Raw genomic sequence first — 23,376 nt, forward strand, 5'->3', positions numbered from 1 at the left:
CAGTATTAGGGGGGGGATCTCCCGGTGTACAGTATTAGGGGGGGGGATCTCCCGGTGTACAGTATTAGGGGGGGGGTCTCCCGGTGTACAGTATTGGGGGGGGTCTCCCGGTGTACAGTATTGGGGGGGGATCTCCCGGTGTACAGTATTGGGGGGGGATCCCCCGGTAGGTAGATATCTCAGTGGTCTGTCTCGGTAGGTACACGTCTTCCCCGGTGGTCTCTCCCGGTCTCGGTCGGTACTTGTTTCTCCCGGAACGCCATGTCTCCCGCTCACCCGGAAATGACCCCGTCGCACCTCCCGTGTGTCCCCGCCCCCCTGCGGGTGTCCCGGCCCCGCCCCCGGGGTGTGTAGTAGAAAGGCGCGGGCTCTCCCGTCCCCGGCTCCCCGCTCTCTCTCTCAGTCCCGGACAGGTGTGGTAGCGCTCCGCTCACCCGCAGCCATTTTGAATGTTCCAGACAAAGACTCGTCTCCCCCCCGCCCGCTCCTCGGATCCCCTCACCGTCACCCCGTCCCCGGCTCTCCACCTCCGATCCCGGACTCCCCTCACCCTCCCGCCAGGCCCCGCTCCTCCTTCCCCTCCCCCCGCTCCTCTCCTCAGCCCTCCGCACCACCAAATCCCGCTCGCAGCCATTTGCCCTCGCCTTATGTAGGGTGCCGCCGTCCAATGGGCTCCCTCGGTGCCCGTGACGTGTTGGGCCAGCCGCACAGGCGCAGTAGGTCGCTGCCCTCTTGAGTTTGAGCGGCGGAGTAAAGATGGCGGCGGGTTCGGATCTGCTGGATGATTTCTTCAACACGGACGTGGACGAGAAAGTGGTGAGCGATCTGGTGGGCTCCCTGGAGTCCGAGCTGGCGGCCGCCGCCCACCACCATCATCACCACCACCACCCGCAGCAGCCGCCACAGCCGCACCCGGGGCCCCCCGAGGTCCGCAGCCAGGCCCTCGCCAACCATGTTGCCAGCCCTGCCGGGGTAGGGGCCGCCGCCACCGCCGGGGGACAGCCGGAGGCCAAGATCGGACTCCCCCAGGACCTCCCCAAGACGGGTGAGAGGGGCGGGCTGGGCCAGGGGGGGAGCCAGGAGGGGGGGAACGGGTGTGTGTCACCCAGGGGGGGGACCCTGAGGAGACTGGAGGGGGCTCATCACCCCGGGGTGTCCAGGGGGTCCGGGGTCAGGGAACGGGGGTCTGAGGGTGACCCTGGGGGGTGACAGGGGCCCGGCGAGGGTCTGTGCAGGTATGTCACCCCGCTGTCATCTCTCTGGGGGTGCCGGGGGATGACTGCTGCCCGCCTTCACCCTAGGGTGGCAAGAGCATGCCAACTATGACCTGGGGGTGCCTGGAGGTTCATGGAGGGTGCCAGGTGTGCCCGGAGCATCACGGTGGGTGCCAGGTGTGCCCGGAGGATCATGGAGGATGCCAGGTGTGCCCGGAGGATCATGGAGGATGCCAGGTGTGCCCGGAGGGCCATGGAGGGTGCCCGGAGGATCATGGAGGGTGCCAGGTGTGCCCGGAGGATCATGGAGGGTGCCAGGTGTGCCCGGAGGATCATGGAGGATGCCAGGTGTGCCCGGAGGGCCATGGAGGGTGCCCGGAGGGCCATGGAGGGTGCCAGGTGTGCCCGGAGGGCCATGGAGGGTGCCCGGAGGGCCATGGAGGGTGCCAGGGGTGCCCGGAGGATCATGGTGGGTGCCAGGGGTGCCCGGAGGGCCATGGCGGGTGCCCGGAGGGCCATGGCGGGTGCCCAGAGGACCATGGCGGGTGCCTAGACAGTCATGGCGGGTGCCAGGTGTGCTTGGAGGGCCATGGCAGGTGCCAGGTGTGCCCGCAGGGGGCCAGGTATGTCTGGAGGGTGTCCAGAGGGTAATGTAGGCTGCCCGGTGTGCCTGGAGGGTGCCAGGTGTGCCTGGAGGGCCATGGAGGGTGCCAGGTGTGCCTGGAGGGCCATGGCGGGTGCCAGGTGTGCCTGGAGGGCCATGGCGGGTGCCAGGTGTGCCCGGAGGGCCATGGCGGGTGCCAGGTGTGCCCGGAGGGCCATGGCGGGTGCCAGGTGTGCCCGGAGGGCCATGGCGGGTGCCAGGTGTGCCCGGAGGGCCATGGCGGGTGCCCGAAGGATCATGGCAGGTGCCAGGTGTGCCCGGAGGATCATGGCGGGTGCCAGGTGTGCCCGGAGGGCCATGGCGGGTGCCAGGTGTGCCCGCAGGGGCCAGATATGCCTGGAGGGTTTCCAGAGGGTGATTTAGGCTGCCAGGTGTGTCTGAAGGGTGACAGAGGCTGCCAGGTGTGCCCAGAGGGTCATGGGAGGGTGCCAGGTGTGCCTGGCTGGTGATGTAGGGTGCCAAGGGGGGGATGCCGGGTGTGCCGTTGGGGTGCCTGGAGGGTGAAGGTGTTGCCAGGTGTGCCCAGAGGGTGAAAGGGGGGCCAGGAGGGTGACGAGAGCATTCCCAGATGGTGGCGGATGTATGTCAGCTGTGCCCAGAGGGTAAAAGGGCTTGCTGATCGTTTCCTGAGGGTGACAGAAGTAAGCCCAGAGTGACAAAAGCATGCAAACTGTGCTCGGTGTGCCATGAGGTTGACAGAAGCATGTCAGCTGTGCCCAGAGGGTGATAAGAGCAAGCTGACTGTGCTCCAAGGGTGAAAGATGGGTTCCACGTTTGCTTTGAAGGTGACAGGAGGATGTTGGCAGTGCCATGAGGGTGACAGGAGCATGCCAGCCACTGTACCCTGGCAATATGCTGCTATCGGCCCGGTGAGGAGCTAGCAATGTCATGTTGGCTGCAGGGGTTTGTCTGGTAAGCTTGTGATGTCTGGGTATACCTGGCACTAGTAGTGGGAAGCTCTGGCAGTTGTAAGGGTTACCCGGGGTCAGATATATCTCTGCTGTTTGGGAGCCCGGGTTTGTTTTAAGAAATATATGGGGAATGTCCTGGCATCGCCTGCTGTGCAATGAGTGTGAAAGACGTGTGCAAGTTGTGTCAGGAGTGTGCCCTGAGGGTGGCGTGGAGTTTTTTTCTGGCTGTGCCCTGAGGGTGGCAGGGGGGGAGTGCTTTCCGGCTGTGCCCTGAGGGTAGCGGGGGGGGAGTGTTTTCCGGCTGTGCCCTGAGGGTGGCGGGGGGGGGGGGGGGGAGTGTTTTCTGGCTGTGCCCTGAGGGTGGCGGGGGGGGGGGGGAGTTTTTCTGGAGGTGCCCTGAGGGTGGCGAGGGGGGGGAAATGTTCCGGGTGTGCCCTGAGGGTAGCGGGGGGGAGTGTTCCGGGTGTGCCCTGAGGATGGCAGGGGGGGGGGAGTGTTTTCTGGCTGTGCCCTGAGGGTGGCGAGGAGTCTTTGCCAGCTGTGCCCTGAGGGTGGCGAGGGTGTGTTTTCCGGCTGTGCCCTGAGGGTGGCGGCGGTGTGTTTTCCGGCTGTGCCCTGAGGGTGGCGGCGGTGTGTTTTCCGGCTGTGCCCTGAGGGTGGCGGGGGTGTGTTTTCTGGCTGCACCCCAACAACAAGCTTGAGAGCGGCCTGCAATGTCACATTGGCTGATTGAGACGAGTGGGCATACTTGGCAGTAGAAACGGGAAGCTCTGGCAGTCATCCAGTGTCACCCGGGGGAGTGAAAGCGGCCATGCCAGCTTTTATCTTAAGTAGCTTTTGGAAGGTAGCAGCTGCCATCTCTTCCTGGGGTGCCAGGGCTGTGACAACTACCACATACCATTGTGGCACCCACTGTGTGGGTCGAGTCATTTGGGGTCTGACTGCTGAACCCATCGTCCTTCTGAAACATCTGGGGCAGGTAATGCCCGGGGTTACCAGGACTAGTCTGGCATACTGTCCTGGTTTTCCAGTAAACTTGAAAAGGGAGGAATGTCCTCATTGCTGACCATAGACCTCCTTTCCCTTGCACGGAGATGAGTGGTGTTGGGTGAGGGTGGCGGGGCACAGAGCCTAGAATAAAGCTTCCTAAGGTCCCGGTGACATCAGTCATAGTGCAACCTTTCTCAGCCAGGGTTTCTCTAGTCTAGAGGTTGCTACATGGTCCTTGAGCAATGAGGTATTTCTGCCTTTCAGATAGGTAACCACTGACACCAAGGAGCATTTTAGTAAGGGGTGGGTGATTCTACCCACTGATGATACATGTGAGGAGAATTCTTCCCACTGTGATGATACATGTGAGGAGAATTCTTCCCACTGTGATGATACTGGTGAGGAGAATTCTTCCCACTGTGATGATACTGGTGAGAAGCATTCTTCCCTCTGTGATGATACTGGTGAGGAGCATTCTTCCCACTGTGATGATACTGGTGAGGAGCATTCTTCCCACTGTGATGATACTGGTGAGGAGCATTCTTCCCACTGTGATGATACTGGTGAGGAGCATTCTTCCCACTGTGATGATACATGTGAGGAGAATTCTTCCCACTGATGATACTGGTGAGGAGCATTCTTCCCACTGTGATGATACTGGTGAGGAGCATTCTTCCCACTGTGATGATACTGGTGAGGAGCATTCTTCCCACTGTGATGATACTGGTGAGGAGCATTCTTCCCACTGTGATGATACTGGTGAGGAGCATTCTTCCCACTGTGATGATACTGGTGAGGAGCATTCTTCCCACTGTGATGATACTGGTGAGGAGCATTCTTCCCACTGTGATGATACTGGTGAGGAGCATTCTTCCCACTGTGATGATACTGGTGAGGAGCATTCTTCCCACTGTGATGATACTGGTGAGGAGCATTCTTCCCACTGTGATGATACTGGTGAGGAGCATTCTTCCCACTGTGATGATACTGGTGAGGAGCATTCTTCCCACTGATGATACTGGTGAGGAGCATTCTTCCCACTGATGATACTGGTGAGGAGCATTCTTCCCACTGATGATACTGGTGAGGAGCATTCTTCCCACTGTGATGATACTGGTGAGGAGCATTCTTCCCACTGTGATGATACTGGTGAGGAGCATTCTTCCCACTGTGATGATACTGGTGAGGAGCATTCTTCCCACTGTGATGATACTGGTGAGGAGCATTCTTCCCACTGCGATGATACTGGTGAGGAGCATTCTTCCCACTGCAATGATACTGGTGAGGAGCATTCTTCCCACTGCAATGATACTGGTGAGGAGCATTCTTCCCACTGCAATGATACTGGTGAGGAGCATTCTTCCCACTGCAATGATACTGGTGAGGAGAATTCTTCCCACTGATGATACTGGTGAGGAGCATTCTTCCCACTGTGATGATACTGGTGAGGAGAATTCTTCCCACTGTGATGATACTGGTGAGGAGAATTCTTCCCACTGTGATGATACTGGTGAGGAGAATTCTTCCCACTGTGATGATACTGGTGAGGAGCATTCTTCCCACTGTGATGATACTGGTGAGGAGCATTCTTCCCACTGTGATGATACTGGTGAGGAGAATTCTTCCCACTGTGATGATACATGTGAGGAACATTCTTCCCACTGTGATGATACATGTGAGGAACATTCTTCCCACTGTGATGATACTGGTGAGGAGCATTCTTCCCACTGTGATGATACTGGTGAGGAGCATTCTTCCCACTGATGATACTGGTGAGGAGCATTCTTCCCACTGTGATGATACTGGTGAGGCTCATTCTGACCATACATGTAAGGATCATTGTGCCCACCAACCATACATGTAAGGGGCATTCTTCCCACTGACTATCACACTAATGTACCACAAGCTGTAGATCTAGTATTCATTAGTAGGGGTTCCCTGAGGCCAGAAAGTTATTTCAAGGGTTCCTCCATGGTAAAAAAAGGTTGAGAGTGGCTGCTGTAGAGGACAAGGGTCTCCATGGGCTTTCAAAGGTGTATCACAATCTCCGGTGACAGAAGGGAGTTCATGGGACACATAGGCATTCTAAGACACATCCTCCACCTTTGGTATTCATTTTGGGGATTTATACAGAGGTCCCCTCTGATGTACAGGGGCAGCTTAGGTTACAGGTGTCATGGTTTTTATTGGTGAGACACTTCAGTGAAGAAACAGAAGATGTTTTGGTTACTATGAAATGCAGCCAACTTCAAGGAGCACATAACCCTGATAAATATGTATGTGTCCTTTTGCTGCTTTACATTGGAGTGACTAACCTGTATTTGTCCTATTTTGGGATCTGCCATAGCCTATGGCTTCAGTATGTATAGAGATTAAAGTAAGCTCAATCGCCTCAATGATGTACATTAGTCCTTATCAAGTTCTCTCGTTAGACAGTTGCTTTGCGGGTGTGCTGTTGTCACTTTTTACGTTCTCTTGTTTATTGAAAAAAAACAATACATTTTTATTTCACCATATTTTTTTATTTCCTAGGAGCAGCTGTACCTGGAGTCCAAGGAGGCGTCATTAACAACACCCGACCGCAAACAGCCCCTCAGCCGGATGGAGTTCAGTCTGCTGGATCAGAGACGGGAGGACCGCTCAGTCAGGCCAAAGCTGGGGTCCTTGGTAACATTGTAACTGCTTTGCCCAACCACGGCTCAGGTAATGGCAAACCTGCAGCCATTCAGACCATGAATGGAAATAATGTTGTTATAAATTCTCATGGACCTGGGGGACATGGAGCTCCATTTCAGGGGAACAGTAACCCGACGCCTGGTGTTAATCTTGTCAATGGCCCTGTTCCTGTCACCAAGGGCGTTGTGAACACAGCTGCCAATACAGTGATCCAGACTTCTTACCTTGCAACAACCAATGTGTCGGCCTCTGTCATCTCCTCATCTGCATCGACGGCAGCTGGACAGCCCGCAGGCATGGCAGGTGTACCCACTACTGTAGCGCTGGTGAGACCTCTTGTGCATCAGGGAGTGCCAGCCACCCAGAACGGAAGCAATACTGTGATCAATTCCCCTTTGCCAGCTCCTGGTGGGGTATCTTTGCAAATGAACAGCCAGCCCAGCCCGGCACCTAGCCAGGTGATCAAATCAGAGTCCCCTAAAACTATTATTCAGACTCCTCAACAGAGTCAGCCTGCCCCTGGGAATATGGTTATTGGACAGACTATGCAAGCAGGACATCCAGGCCCTGGAGGAGCAGCTCCTGGTCCTGGCACCCCAACAGCAATGGGCAAACCTACAGTCAGCACTGTGCCTCTAAGCTTGCCAAGGACTCCTACAGCACCTGTTGGTGGCATCAGGGCGACCATAAATCCACCTATGTTAGCGCCACGGGTACCACAGCCTCCACAGAATCCACCAAACATCCAAAACTTTCAGCTTCCTCCAGGTAAGAAACGACATTGACTTTGGGTCAATATGTCTGTGAAGGCTCTCATTGATCCGGGTCATGGAATATGTCTTTGAAGGTTCTCATTGATCCAGGTCATGGAATGTGTATGAAGGGTTTCATTGATCCGGGTTATGGAATGTGTATGGAGGGTCTCATTGATCCAGGTCATGGAATGTATATGAAGGGTCTTATTGATCCAGGTTATGCAATGTGTCTGAAAGGTCTCATTGGTCTGGGACATGGAATATGTATGAAGGATCTCATTGATCCATGTCATGGAGTGTGTTGAAAGGTCTCGTTGATCTGGGACATGGAATGTATATAAAGGGTCTCATTGATCCAGGTCATGGAATGTCTCTGAAAGGTCTCGTTGATCCGGGACATGGAATGTGTGTATGAAGGTTCTCCTTGGTCCATGTCATGGAATTTGTATGTAGGGTCTCCTTGGTCCAGGACATGGAATGTGTATGTAGGGTCTCCTTGGTCCAGGACATGGAATGTGTATGTAGGGTCTCCTTGGTCCAGGACATGGAATGTGTATGTAGGGTCTCCTTGGTCCAGGACATGGAATGTGTATGTAGGGTCTCCTTGGTCCAGGTCATGGAATGTGTATGAAGGGTCTCCTTGGTTCAGGTCATGGTATATCTAGTTGGTTGAATTCAGCTGGGCTTGTTCTGTAATGTAATAGGTGTTTCCCAGCTATGTTCAAGTCCCTGGACTTAGATTATCTACACAGGCCCACATCCCCGCCTCAAGGTTGCACCATTGACATTTTATCCTATGAAAATGCTATGTTGTATGTGATCCTACTCGCATTACTACTTTACGCTTCTTTATTTTGACCCCCCTGCATGGGTGTCCAGTTGTTTTTTCCCTACCTCCAAATCTTCACTAAAAATGATTGTACCAGTAGATATTTCACAGCTTATCCAAGCAGCTTCTTCAGTAGTAATGCGTGTCGGGACGATACTCCAGAATTTATATTCACACAGGTAGCACAGGTGCTTCAGTCCAATTTCCATGGCATATGTAGATGTAGATTGTCTGAGAAGGTCCTGTGCTTGGATTGTACAATCTGCTGTGATTGGATTGGGGTGGGTATCTTCCTGGCACTCATTAGAGCTGAAGAAGCGACTTGGAAAAGCTACATAACCTCTTCAACATTGCAAGACAAGTCCCAGCTGAATGGTTTGTGAATTGGGAGAGGCGTGCTGGGTGTACCCCTCCCCTTCTAGCTGTGTTTATACTACATGTGCCTGTTCATCCAACCAATCATTGTAACCCGGCCCTGAAAGCCACTGGCTGCTCCGCAGCTTTCTATGAGGGTCACATGGGGCAGCATTTTGACAGCTTGGAAAGAGTAAGACTCCGGGAGCGTTTGTGTAATCTATTCGTCCTGTGAAGAGTTCTCATCCTAGTCACCTAGAGTACCCTCAGCCCACCTTGTCCCTGTGTGCCTTCCTGCTCGGTGGGTGTACACCGGATCAACACCACTCATATTTCACTGCTTCAAGGCTTGCAGACGGTTCTTTTGATCTTTTATGTTTGTCAGATTAACCCATTCATGTCGCCAGAACCTAAAACTAACGTTCTCAAACTCACTTTTGTAAATAGAAGTCAGAGAACTGGCTGATCTTGAAAAGACAAGCTACTGCAGAAACTTCAGATTGTAATTTGTTGTTTGGAATGCTATTTTCCTTATTAGATTTTTAACTTAGTTTGAATTTTTTTTTGTTTGTTGTTTAGTTTGTGTTCTCTGGTACAAATGGCATCCAAATCGGTTGCATTGTGTTTTAGATGTTCTTATTTTTTGTTTCCTCCCTTCCTTCTCTTTTTTTTTTTTTTTTTATTCCTTGAATCTTTTAGAATTGTGTCCCGTTATAAATAGAAAGTGTGTGTGTGTGTGTGTGTGTGTGTGTGTGTGTGTATATATATATATATATATATATATATATATATATATATATATATATATATATATATATATATATATATATATATATATATATATATATATATATATAATTTTATCAAGGTTGTCCCGATACCACTTTTTTTAGGACCGAGTACAAGTACCGATACTTTTTTTCTTTTTTTCTGTGTGTCTTTTATTTACATTTGTATTATTTTTTTTATTATTTATTGCAATACTTGGGTTTTTTTTTTTTTTTTTTTTTATCAGCTTTGGGGGGCTTTGGTGAGATATCAGGGGTCTTAACAGACCTCTGATATCTCCCCCTTGAGACAGAGAAAGAGACCGAGGATATCGATTTCCTGGTCCCTTTCTCTGCAGCCTCAGCTGCTCTGAAAATGAATGGAGAGAAGACAGCGGCTCCTCTCCATTCATAAACTGAGACATCGTAATCACAGGAGGTTACAATGTTTCAGTTATGTGAATGGACAGAGTCAGCTGACTCTGTCCATACAGAAAAGGAAGAGTACATGGAGGGGGACAGAAGCAGAACGGAGGGGTCATGGAGTTAGAACTGAGGGGGGCAGTAGAACGGCATGGAGGAGGATGCTGTGACAGTCAGTATTTATCGTGTGTGGGAGAGTTACAAGCACTGATCACCACTGTATAAATTTCACTAAAGGAGCTGAAAGCCGCGGGGGGGAGAAGCTTGTAACTCCTCCACGCACCGATCACTGCTGACTGTACAGGTATCGGGTGAAGCATCGGGAGCATTTGAGCGAGTACAAGTACTCGGGCAAATGCTCAGTATCGGATATATCTATCTATCTCTCTATCAATATATTGGAAACCGCGTTGGTCCCGAGGCGCTGCGGGCATGAGCTTTTAGGCGAGTCCTCGGCGTTCGGCCTCGCGGACTAGGCCGAAGCCGCGGCCTCACCTAAAAACTCCTTGCCCGCAGCTCTTCAGGCCCGGCGCGGTGTCAGCGCCGGTCCGCAGGCGCTGCGGGCATGAGTTTTCAGGCGAGGCTTCGGCCTAGTCTGCGGCTTCCGGCCAAAGCCGCGGCCTCGCCTAAAAGCTCATGCCCCTGGCGCGGTGGAAAAAAAACAAACTATTTGCTTAAATTTTGAATCGATTTGACCTCTCGATTCAAGATTTAAATCGATTTTTTTTTTTTTTTTCTCTCTCCCTCTCTCTCCCTTTCTCTCTCTCCCTTTTTCTCTCTCTCCCTTTTTCTCTCTCTCCCTTTTTCTCTCTCTCCCTTTTTCTCTCTCTCCCTTTTTCTCTCTCTCCCTTTTTCTCTCTCTCCCTTTCTCTCTCTCTCCCTTTCTCTCTCCCCCTCTCTCTTCCCCCTCTCTCTTCCCCTCTCTCCTCTCCCCTCTCCCCCACTAGGTTTTTGTGTTTGGTTGCTGGAGCAGTTCCTCCATACAAACTCAAAGGATGATGCGTGTTGTCCTCCTATGACATGTAGCCAGAACATCTGAAGGTTCAGATTTATATATATATATATATTTTTTTTTTTTTTTTTTTTTGCTTTGGATGTTTTAAAGTGTCCCTAAATACTGCATATTAAAAATAAAATCTCAGTCCAGCATATACAGTACTACATCACTGTCCGTTATTCAAATCCTCTTCTATTTTCACATACCGTTTCCTCCAAGGAGGCTCTTTTCCTTTCACTTCTGTTTTTGTGGTGTATTGCAGTCACGTGTGCGCTCTCACTATACTACAAATTCCATCCATGGTTGCATCTGATTCCACTGTGCGTGTGTCTCCTTTTTTTTTATTTCGCTCAGACGGGTACCTCCGCCATCTGTCGCTGAGCCCGTCTCAGGAGGGTGGCTACATTTCTCCATACAGTGGGACCATGTAGAGCGAACGTAGTCACCCTCATTAAGCCCCATTCGCATTGTTCAATTTCATAAGGGAACCTGAGCTTGGTTCCTCACAATTAGCTGCAGAAGTAAGCACCATTTGAAAGCAATGAGTCTGCGTTCAGGGCTGATCACTTGCAGGTAATCGCGGCTTTAGCAGCTACAGGCTGGCGGCTGTAAATGGCTGCAGGAGCTGTCAGTCTCCGGTTGCTTTTCAATGTTTTTTTTTTTTGTCCCGCAGCTTATCGCAGGGAACACCATTCACAAGTACAGATCTCTATCTATTTTTTTTAATTCATTTTAAAATGTGTGTGTGTGTATGTATGTATGTGTGTGTATATATATATTATATTATATTATATTATATTATATATTTTTTTTTTTTTTTTCGAATTGCAAACTTCTTTAGCATTTTATATTTAAAGGGGTTGTAAAGGTAAAAATTTTTTCACCTTAATGCATTCTATGCATTAAGGTGAAAAAACTTTTGACAGTACCGCCGCCCCCAGGCCCCCCGTTTTACTTACCTGACGCCTCGAATCTTCGCTCCTCGTCCTCGTCAGCTTCATTGCAGCTCAGCCTGGTCGCTGATTGGCTGCAGTGGATGGATTGAAAGCAGCGCAGCCATTGGCTCGCGCTGCTGTCAATCACATCCGATGACGCGGCGCGCCGGGGGGCGGGGCCGAGTGATACAGCGAGCGGCTATAGCCGCCGGCTGTATCACGGGAGCGCGCCCGCAAGCACTCACCACCGTGCGAGGGAGCTCGCATGAAGGTGGTAAATGCTTGCGGGGAGGAGCTGAAACAGCCGCCGAGGGACCCCAGAAGACCAGGTTCGGGGCCACTCTGTGCAGAACGAGCTGCACAGTGAAGGTAAGTATAACATGTTTGTTATTTTTAAAAAAAAAAAAAAAAATAACTTTACAACCCCTTTTAAGTTTGCAATTCAAAAAAAAAAAAGTATTTTTTTTTTTTTTTTTTTTTTTTTTTTTAGAATTGCAAACTTAAGTTCTATTTTTTTGGTTGCCATAAACCAGTATCTCTCCTTCTCCTGATTTTGAACTCCCCTGTAGCTGTGTTCTAATAACTAGGTGAAGGTAACGTGTGTTTTCTCGTGCAGTCAGATCAGCTGACTTCCCGATAGAGTATGTTTGAAATTGACAGCTGCAATCTGATTGGCTGCTGTGGTCACATGGCTTCCCTCACGCTTTCAAAAAATCGTCTTGGTGTTGTCAATTCAGTAAAGGTCTGTGGTCACAGGCTGCTGTGCATCTCCCAGGAAAGGAGTTGGGGGGGGGGACTCTTTGATGGTGTCTAGATGAATGGAGCTCAGCTATAAACATCGTTATTTCTTATCTCGGCTTCATTTTTGCAGAACTCTCTCTCCATGCCCTGTGTTCCTGTGACCTATCTTTTTTTTCTGAAAACTTTGAGCGCCTTTTTTACTGAGTCACTCTAAAACTGGCGTCCTGAAATTTTTTTCACATAGAGGAACCCTTAAAATAACTTTTCAGGTCTCCAGGAATTCCAGCTAATAATTATTTAATCTACATCTCACGGTACATTTAGTGTGGACAGTAGCTTGCAGATATAGGATTACATAAAGGAATAAGCAGTAGTGTCTTTGACACCCAGGGTTGCTGTATATGATAAAATTTATTTTCGGTAATAATGGTGAGAAAAGAAAATCAGTCAGTGAAAATTGTAGTGTTCCCTCCTAGTGATGGTTAGGGGAAAGTAACCTCTCACACTGGTGATCAGTGGGATTAATGCTCCCTACATTGGTGATCAGTGGGAGGAATGCTCCCTACATTAGTGGTCAGTGGGAGGAATGTCGCTTTACATTGGTTGGTGCCCCATTTTACAATACCTATCAATGAAATAAGCTCCCTCTTAGACTGGTAATGGGAGAAGTGGCTGGAAGGAGGCCCTCCTCTCGTGTTGGCGGCCAGCGGGAAGGAGGCCCTCCTCTCGTGTTGGCGGGAAGGAGGCCCCCCCTCTCGTGTTGGCGGCCAGCGGGAAGGAGGCCCCCCCTCTCGTGTTGGCGGCCAGCAGGAAGGAGGGGCCCCCCCTCTCGTGTTGGCGGCCAGCGGGAAGGAGGCCCCCCCCTCTCGTGTTGGCGGCCAGCGGGAAGGAGGCCCCCCCCTCTCGTGTTGGCGGCCAGCGGGAAGGAGGCCCCCCCTCTCGTGTTGGCGGCCAGCGGGAAGGAGGCCCCCCCCTCTCGTGTTGGCGGCCAGCGGGAAGGAGGCCCCCCCTCTCGTGTTGGCGGCCAGCGGGAAGGAGGCCCCCCCCTCTCGTGTTGGCGGCCAGCGGGAAGGAGGCCCCCCCCTCTCGTGTTGGCGGCCAGCGGGAAGGAGGCCCCCCCCTCTCGTGTTGGCGGCCAGCGGGAAGGAGGCCCCCCCCCTCTCGTGTTGGCGGCCAGCGGGAAGGAGGCCCCCCCCCCTCTCGTGTTGGCGGCCAGCGGGAAGGAGGCCCCCCCCCCTCTCGTGTTGGCGGCCAGCGGGAAGGAGGCCCCCCCCCCCCTCGTGTTGGCGGCCAGCGGGAAGGAGGCCCCCCCCTCTCGTGTTGGCGGCCAGCGGGAAGGAGGCCCCCCCTCTCGTGTTGGCGGCCAGCGGGAAGGAGGCCCCCCCTCTCGTGTTGGCGGCCAGCGGGAAGGAGGCCCCCCCCCTCGTGTTGGCGGCCAGCGGGAAGGAGGCCCCCCCTCTCGTGTTGGCGGCCAGCGGGAAGGAGCCCCCCCCCTCTCGTGTTGGTGGCCAGCGGGAAGGAGCCCCCCCCCCTCTCGTGTTGGCGGCCAGCGGGAAGGAGGCCCCCCCCTCTCGTGTTGGCGGCCAGCGGGAAGGAGGCCCCCCCTCTCGTGTTGGCGGCCAGCGGGAAGGAGGCCCCCCTCTCGTGTTGGCGGCCAGCGGGAAGGAGCCCCCCCCCTCTCGTGTTGGCGGCCAGCGCCTCTCGTGTTGGCGGCCAGCGGGAAGGAGGCCCCCCCCTCTCGTGTTGGCGGCCAGCGGGAAGGAGGCCCCCCCCTCTCGTGTTGGCGGCCAGCGGGAAGGAGGCCCCCCCCTCTCGTGTTGGCGGCCAGCGGGAAGGAGGCCCCCCCCTCTCGTGTTGGCGGCCAGCGGGAAGGAGGCCCCCCCCTCTCGTGTTGGCGGCCAGCGGGAAGGAGGCCCCCCCCTCTCGTGTTGGCGGCCAGCGGGAAGGAGGCCCCCCCCTCTCGTGTTGGCGGCCAGCGGGAAGGAGGCCCCCCCCTCTCGTGTTGGCGGCCAGCGGGAAGGAGGCCCCCCCCTCTCGTGTTGGCGGCCAGCGGGAAGGAGGCCCCCCCCTCTCGTGTTGGCGGCCAGCGGGAAGGAGGCCCCCCCCTCTCGTGTTGGCGGCCAGCGGGAAGGAGGCCCCCCCCTCTCGTGTTGGCGGCCAGCGGGAAGGAGGCCCCCCCCTCTCGTGTTGGCGGGAAGGAGGCCCCCCTCTCGTGTTGGCGGGAAGGAGGCCCCCCCTCTCGTGTTGGCGGCCAGCGGGAAGGAGGCCCCCCCCTCTCGTGTTGGCGGCCAGCGGGAAGGAGGCCCCCCCCCCCCTCTCGTGTTGGCGGCCAGCGGGAAGGAGGCCCCCTCTTGTGTTGGTGGCGAGCGGGAAGGGTGGCCCCCTTAATCACTTTAGGAATGGGGCGCAGTGTGTGCTTTCCTCTGTGATTCCTCCTTTGCCTGTAGGAAGTTGTAGAACTCTTAATTCTTTCACTTTATAGTCTTACCCGTTCCTTATCAATCTGGAATTTGTGGCACAGAACCAAGCTACAGCTACAGTCGGCTTTCTTGTATAACAAATTTCTGTGGTGTGATAATTCTGATGTTGGAGTCGCAGCCTGAAAAACATCATGTGCTATATCTGACATGTTCCATGTTCTAATCTGAGAAGTCTGAGTCGTGTGCCTAGTTTTGGTGTGGGATTTTTTTTTTTTTCTCTTTTGTGTTTTCTTTTAAAGCAGAGCTCGAGGTAAATGTGAAGAAAGTGGAATTTGCAGGGTTCCCATAACCTGTGTACATACACAGTATGCGCCCTTTAAATGTGGCAGATTGTTATTGATAAATGATCCGGTGAATTTTGCAGATTTTGCTGCAATTTTCATGGGTCATGTGACTCAAAAACGCAACACAGGTCTGTTTTATTTATTTATTTATTTATTTTTTTTTTTGTTTTTTTTTTTTAAAGCATTCTTGCCACATTTTTAATGCATTTGAATGGGGAGATTCATTACACTGCAATGGAAGTGTGACGGACCAGTGTAAAGGAATGCATTTTTTTTTTTTTTTTATATGCAAAACTACAAGCTATTAATTAAGTCGAATATAATAGTTTTTTTTTTACGTGTGTGTGTGTATATGTGTATGTATGTATGTATGTATGTATGTATGTATATATATATATATATATATATATATATATATATATATATATATTTTATTACACACACATCAATGACAGCTTGAAGTCTTTTGTGGATGAGGCTCTTTATCTTCTTGTCAGATGGTAGAGCTGCCCATTCCTCTTGGCCTCCAGTACCTGTAAATTCTTGGGCTGTCTTGCATGAACTGCACGTTTGAGATCTCCCCAGAGTGGCTCAATGATATGGAGGTCAAGAGACTGAGATGGCCACTCCAGGACCTTCACTTTATTCTGCTGTGGCCAATGACAGATCGACTTGGCCTTGTGTTTTGGATCATTGTCATGTTGGAATGTCCAAGTACGTCCCATTCGCAGCTTCCTGGCTGATGAATGCAAATGTTCCTCCAGTATTTTTTGATAACATACTGCATTCATCTTGCCATCATTTTTGACCAAATTTCCTGTGCCTTTGTAGCTCAGACATCCCCAAAACATCAGCGATCCACCTCCGTGTTTCACAGTAGGGATGGTGTACCTTTCATCATAGGCCTTGTTGACTCTTCTCCAAATGTAGAGTTTATGGTTGTGGCCAAAAAGCTACGTTTTGGTCTCCTCACTACAAATGACTTTGTGCTAGAAGGTTTGAGGCTCGTCTCTGTGCTGTTTGGCGTATTGTAAGCTGGATACTTTGTGGCATTTGCATAGAAATGACTTTCTTCTGGTGACTTGACCATGCAGCCCATCTTTCTTTGAGTGCCTCCTTATTGTACATCTTGAAACATCCACACCACATGTTTTCAGAGAGTCCCGTATTTCACCTGAAGTTATTTGTGGGGTTTTCTTTGCATCCCAAACAATTTTCCTGGCAGTTGTGGCTGAAATTTTAGTTGGTCTACCTGACCGTGGTTTGGTTTCAACAGAACCCTTCATTTTCCACTTCTTGATTAGTTTGAACACTGCTGATTGGCATTCTCATTTCCTTTGGATATCTTTTTTATATTCCTTTCCTGTTTTATACAATTCAACTACCTTTTCCCGCAGAGCCTTTGACAATTCTTTTGCTTTCCCCATGACTCAGAATCCAGAAACTTCATTGCAGCACTGGATGAAAGATGCAAGGGTCTGTCAGGAGTCCAGAAACTCATTGATCTTTTATATACACACACACTATTTACAGGCAAACAGATCACAGGTGAGGATGGTTACCTTTTAATAGCCATTCAAACCCCTTTGTGTCAACTTGTGTGCATGTTATCAGGCCAAAATCACCAGGGTGTGTAAACTTTTGCTCAGGGTAGTTTGGGTAGTTTTCTGTTGTGATTATGATTTAAAAAGACTAAACACAGTTGATTGATAATAAATGGCTTCAGCCAAACACTAACCATAAGTGAAAGAAAAGTGTTTTGTGTTATCATTCATATTCTCTGGAAAATGGGCAACAAATCAGACACCCGATGAGAGATATATATATATATATATATATATATATATATATATATATATATATATATATATATATATATATATATATATATATATATATATATATATATATATATATATATATATATATATATATATATATATATATATATATTCTCTTTTTATTTTGTAAAGCTAGTGATCCATTAAGGGGATGGTGGTGGTTGAGAAGGATAGAGGGAGCCCAGAGGTCATAAATCTGTTTTGGTCATAAAAGAATCTTCTGCAGAAACCACACTGTAAAAGTTGGTAAAGCACTTTACACATGTTCTTGCTTCTCCTGTGTCCTCTAAATCTGATCCTGGCATCTTTTAGTGCCGGTTCACACAGGGGCGACTTTAAAGTCGTCCGACTCTGAAACCGCCCCATGCGGCGCGGCTTGTAAAACAACTCTTCTGTATAGAAGTCAATGCCAGCAGCTCCGAAGTCGCCCCAAAGTAGTGCAGGAACCTATACTAAGTTGGAGCGACTTGAGTCACTCCTATTAGAACGGTTCCATTGCAATGCAAGTCATCCGACCGGTCACCCCTGTGTGAACCGACACAAAGTGTGGCTCACTGAAATGCGTTTTCACTTCTGTTCGTTCAGATTGTTAAAGTAATAGGCTGAAAATGGCAGGTTTTACCTGAGAATTTCTGGATTCGTATTGTGGAGCATTTTTTATATACAGTGTGACCTGATGTGCCCCCAGAGGTCGTTTGAGGAAATGGAGAGAAATTCCTTCACTGAAGGCATTGGATCCTAAGGGTCCTTTCACACTGGGGCGGTTTGCAGGCGCTGTTGCGCTAATAGCACATGCAAACCGACCTGAAAGTGCCGCTGCTGTCCCACCAGTGTGAAAGCCCCGAGGGCTTTCACACTGGAGCGGTGCGCTAGCAGGACGGGAAAAAAAGTCCTGCTAGCAGCATCTTCAGAGAGGTGAAGGAGCAGAATGTATACCGCTCCTTCACCGCTCCTGCCCATTGCGGTGTTTTTTAACCATTTCTCGGCCGCTAGCGGGGGTAAAACCGCCCCGCCAGCGGCCGAATACCGACGGTAAAGCGCCGCTTACAATAGCGGCACTTTACTGCCGCCCCAGTATGAAAGGGCCCTAAGTGCCGGTTCACACTGCAGCGACTTTGGGATCCGACTTGTAAGTCCTCAAGTCGCTGGACATAAGACATGCCATAGAAGTGAATGAGAGCTGTTTTAATGTACACTTCTGAAGTCGCTCCGACTTCGGAAAGGGTTACTGTACTATTTCAAGGCGACTTGTACCCATAGATTTCAATGGAAGTCTCCTCCAAGTCGGATCTCTATCTATATTGAAGCGACTTTACAAGGGAAAAATAAAATAATTTACCCAGGCAAACCTCTCCCTCCCACAGAGCTGATTATTCTGTGATTGGCCACAGCCAGAGTTGTCTGTCCTGGAGGCGACTTTAAGTTGCTCAAAGTTGTGCTGAAGTCGCTTCCAATCCAACTTACAGGGCGACTTTGCAAGGCGAGTTGCCCCTGTGTGAACCGGCACTAACAAGTTCTCTATTGCTGGGTATACACTCATCAATTTCTTTTTATCTGATCAAACATCTAGCCCAGTCATTTAATTGATCCAATGTCAAAAAATTTTAAGGTATGGCATGTTGAGTATCTATTTACTCGGTGCAACCTCGTCTTTTTATATTTTGCCAAAATATTGGTTATTTTATTGCGTTTATTTGCCCTAAAATTCACGTTGGTGTGGGTTTTTTTTTTTTTTTTTTTTCTTACATTTTTTGTGTTTCCTAGACGTTTTGCAGTACTATCGTATGACATAAATTGGAACTACCACTATTTTATTCTCTAGGGTATCTGCTTTCAGAAAATATATAATATTTGTGGGTTTTGTGTAATCTTCAGGCCTAAAATGATTTTGTAAAGGTGTGCAAAAAAACTGCTCTGGCAGCGAAAGGGTTAAAGGTGTCAGGAGCCCTGTCGAAAATGGTCCTTGTGTGCTAGATTTAGTTTGAGGGTCCATGCACACTGGGCTTAAAAAAATGTCTGTTCTCTTGGGAGTAAAAAAAATGCTCATATAGAGCATTTTTTTTGTACAAAGTTTTTAGACTCGTTTTTAGGAGGTGTGCAGAACACAAAACTCCTGTAGAAGCTCCTGTAGAAGCAGCGATTTTTAAGCCTGTGTGCATGGAGCCTTATTCTTGAAATGGGCTCAATCTGTGTATTGCCAACCTAAGGCCTCACGCACACGTTTTTAAAGAAGCCAATAACATTAGCTATAGAAAGCTGTAGAGTGAGTTTTTCAGCATTTTTGTACTAGCCTTTTCTGGTGTTTTTTAGCTGTAGTGTGTTTTTAGCTTCTTTTTTTATTTTTTTATTTTTTTTTAAGCAAAACTATACTCCCATAAAAGCTTATTGCTCAAAAACGTAGATAAACGCTAAATAGCTGCGTTTTTTTTTTTTTTTTTTTCTGTGTTTTTAAGCAGTTTTCAGCTTTTTTTCAGAGCTAGGTCTCGTGCTCACAGGACATTTTTACAGCTCCTGTTAGGGGCGTTTGACATTATTTTTTTTTTTTTTTTCCTTAACTGCAGCTAAAAGCCCCTCCATGTTTATGCATGTGCATGGACACATTAGCTAAACTGTCAGAGGCATTTGGAGGCATAAGCGTTTAGGGGCAGTAGAAAAAAAACGACAGCCGTTGCTTCCAGAAGTAAAAACGAAAAAAACGGCAAAAAAACGCGTTTGACGTTTTTTTAGGCATTTTTACATTCTAAAGAGTGTTTTTAATGAGAAAAACACCCAAAAACACGAACGCTGGAAAACTTGCAATAACACTAATGTAAAAGCGCAGCTAAATGTGAAAAAAAAATGGGCGTTTTTAGCGCTGCTGTAGTACTGGTGTTGTTAAAAAGTCCTTTGTGCATGAGCTCTTAGAGCCCTTTCACACTGACAGCACGGGTGCGTCGACGGTAAAGTGCCACTAGTTTTACCGTAGTTTTTTAGGAGCTTTTAACCCAGCTAGCAGCCAAATAAAGGTTTAAAAGCGCCACTGCCGAGGCGCTGCCCATTGATTTCTATGGTCAGGGGCACTTTAGGTGTATACACTGCTCCTAAAGCGCTTGCAGGACTTTTTTTTTTTTTTTTTTTTTTTTGGATGTCCTACCGAGGGCTTTCACACTGGGATTGCAGATGAGGCTTTTTTTTTTTTTTTTGGCGCTATTTTTAGTGCTAAAGCGCCTGAAAAAACACCTCCAGTGTGAAAGGGGTCTAAGGCCCCATTCACACTAGTGCGTTTTTTGATGCATTTTGCATTTTGCAGAAATGCACGGGAATTTTTTAACATGGGTTCCTATGGAACATGTTCACATCAATGCTTTTTTGTATCTCAGCGTTTTTGGAAAGGGTCGGGGACTTTTTTTCATGCAAAAAGCAGCGTTTTGCATGTAATGGTTTTCAATGGACAAGCATCAAAAACGCAAGTGCTGCGTTTTTGCAGCGTTTTTGATGCGTTTTTGGTGCGTTTTTGCCGTTTTTTTTTTTGTAATTTTTTTTTAAGACTGTAAAAAAAAATGGAAAAAAAAAAAAAAAAACCGCAAATCGCGGCAAAAACGCCGCAAAAACGTGGCAAGCATGAAAAAAAAACCTCCAAAAACGCTCAAAAGCAACATGCATAGGTGTGAATCGAGCCTAAGAGCTGTTTTTCAGCTAAAAAAAACTCCTCTCAAAACCCACTAGTTGTGTTATTTTTTTTTTTTGTTTTTTTCAGCCAGAAAACGCCCCTTCAAAAAACTGATAACAGCCTATGTATGCATGGACACATAGGATAACATACTGGGGAGTTTATTGGCTACTGTAGCCAAAAACAGCGGCTGTAAAAACGTCCAGTGTGCATGAGGTCTTCGTGCAACCAGAGATGTTTGTTGTACGAGTTATTCGTCTTGTAAACTAAATATCAAAAGATATTTGAGGATAGCATGCAATGTTATGGGCTGTTACTCCTTCATCTGATTGGAGAGAATTTTTTTTTTTTTTTTTTGTTTATTTAGAGTCTGACATTTGACAGTAAAAATCTCACAACCATATTCAGAGGTTGCCCATCTTTAGGCTGACTTGAGTCCTCAGACATTAAAACGATACTTTCCTGACCAAGCCATTTGCAAGTATGGAAATAGGTGAGCAAAAACAACAAGGGGATGAAGTCCTAAAACTCTCGCACACGGCATTGCTGCTACCTGCTTTATTGTTGGCACATGGTTTGAACTGAATTGGAGGCATCATTTTAGGTAAAGTGGTGATACGGGTTGTCCTCATGTCCTGTTGGATCTTACTCTTCATTGACTTGCAGTAAGACCTGTACTTGTTACTTATGGGAACCAACTAGGTTATCCCCAGGTGTAGGAATGAAAGGAGTGGAGGTTCTGTAGATCAGTGGTCATCAACCCTGTCCTCAGGGCCCACTAACAGGTCAGGTTTTATGTATTACCTTGGGGAGATGCAGACTAGAATACTGCAATCACTGAGCAGCAAATGATATCACCTGTGATGGATTTCAGTTATCTTGCAAACCTGGCCTGTTAGTAGGTCCTGAGGACAGGGTTGATGACCACTGCTGTAGAACATGCCTTCATAAGAATAAAGAGGGTTCTGTAGAACATGCCTTCATAAGAATAAAGAGGGTTCTGTAGAACATGCTTTTTTAAGAATAAAGAGGGTTCTGTAGAACATGCTTTCATAAGAATAAAGAGGGTTCTGTAGAACATGCCTTCATAAGAAAAGAGAGGTTCTGTAGAACATGCCTTCATAAGAAAAGAGAGGTTCTGTAGAACATGCCTTCTTAAAGTGGAAGTAAACCCATCCATTTAACAGTTTAAAAAAAGTTACATTTCCGGCACATGCCAGGAATGTAAAGCTCCCATTGGTCGGGTTCTCAACCAAACTGAAAAACCATCCAATGGCCGGTGTCATAGCTGATCACATGTGCAGCATCATGGTAGTTGTAGATCAAACAGAGGCCAAGATGGCAGCTTCCTTTGATGAAAATGATAGGAGGGTTTACTTCCATTTTAAGATATTGGGTTTGCCTCTGAATGCAGTCAAACTCTCAACATTCGCGACGGGCGCCTGCACTGAGGCATGTGTGTGGCGCGCACATGTTTACGTAGAGTTGCTGTGCTAGTGGGAACCATAGTAGGGCCGGCCCCTCTGCCTACATCTTCCGGAATGCAAGACAGTTAGTTGATGGCGGCTGCTGGACGTTTTTGAATATAGGTTAGGGTGGCGTGGGGGGCAATTGCCACCCTGACACTCCCCGGCCCAGCCCACCCCAGCCTGTTGGGCAGTGCTCAGGTCCGAACAGGCAATTGGCAGCCCCCAATGCTGTCCCTTGGGAAGAGTTGAGTAGACATTGTTGGCTCCAACACTGCAGCCTACTGAGATGGATTCTGGCTGTGGCCAGATCAACAGGGATTACAGATGGGTCCGTGTACTTTGCTTGGGGGCGTCTGGCCATTGAGAGACTCCTTCACTTTGCTCTGAAAAGACGGTTAATAATGTCTCTTTACGTGAACTTGTTCCCTCAATGAAATAGCAGTGTTTATACTACATAGCATTCAGTGAGATACAAATCCTTTCATCTGGCTTTATGAATGATTAGACTAGGTTTTCTTCTAAAAAAGCTCTGGGTGGGTTATGGCTGTGGTTGCCTGTTTTTGTGGCACAATACTACCTAGGCTTTAACTTTTCTCACATTGTATTAGGTTTCTTGGTCAGCTGTGAATATGAGTTCAGAATTTGGTATTTGTAGTAAAAGATGCAGAATGTGGATGAAGTGGTGGAAGTTTGGGAGACTACCCTGTTTCCCCGAAAATAAGACCTAGCATGACTGTCGGTGATGGCTGCAATATAAGCCCTACCCCCCAAATAAGCCCTACCCTGTTTCCCTGAAAATAAGCCCTACCTTGAAAATAAGACCTACAAGGACTTTAACTAGGGCTTATTTGGGGGGTAGGGCTTATATTGCAGCCATTAACGACAATCACGCTAGGTCTTATTTTTGGGGAAACAGGGTAGCTTCTCATTATGTGTTCTGTGTGCGCTCTGTGTTCTCTGTGTGCGCTGTAAATGTTTAAGAATAGTACTTTGTAATAATAATAATCATCGTACCTGAGGTTGTGCTCACCTTGGTTCCTATTTGTACAATGCAGCTCCCAACCACATGGAAGCCGCTTTTTATTTATTTTCTTTTTTTGTAGTGTTTGATCACATGACTACACTATGACTTGGTGTGCATGTGCCAGATCAGTCTGGGGAAGGAATATAACCCCTGTTGGATTTTTACTGCTATTAGGGGATCCTTTAGGGCAGGGGGTCAGTGGAAGTAAAGAAAATTACATATTTGGTATCGGTGGTAAGACTAGTGCCCCATTATTGGTGTCGGAGGGAAGACTAGTGCCCCATTATTGGTGTCGGAGGGAACACTAGTGCCCTGTCCTTGGTGTCGGAGGGAACACTAGTGCCCTGTCCTTGGTGTCGGAGGGAACACTAGT

General features: G+C 48.9%; 1 protein-coding gene across 1 annotated transcript in view; it reads left to right on the forward strand.

Moving 5' to 3' along the window:
* Nucleotides 1–331: 331 nt before the first annotated feature.
* TAF4 (TATA-box binding protein associated factor 4) overlaps nucleotides 332–23,376 on the forward strand; it is a gene marked incomplete in the record, with an annotated part of 77,189 nt that continues 54,144 nt past the window's right edge. Inside the window, 2 exon segments of the mRNA XM_073607531.1 lie at nucleotides 332–1,045; nucleotides 6,312–7,223. Coding sequence (XP_073463632.1) covers nucleotides 757–1,045; nucleotides 6,312–7,223 — 1,201 coding nt within the window.

Source organism: Aquarana catesbeiana, linkage group LG12, assembly GCF_042186555.1.
Source record: "Aquarana catesbeiana isolate 2022-GZ linkage group LG12, ASM4218655v1, whole genome shotgun sequence".
Taxonomy (NCBI): domain Eukaryota; kingdom Metazoa; phylum Chordata; class Amphibia; order Anura; family Ranidae; genus Aquarana; species Aquarana catesbeiana.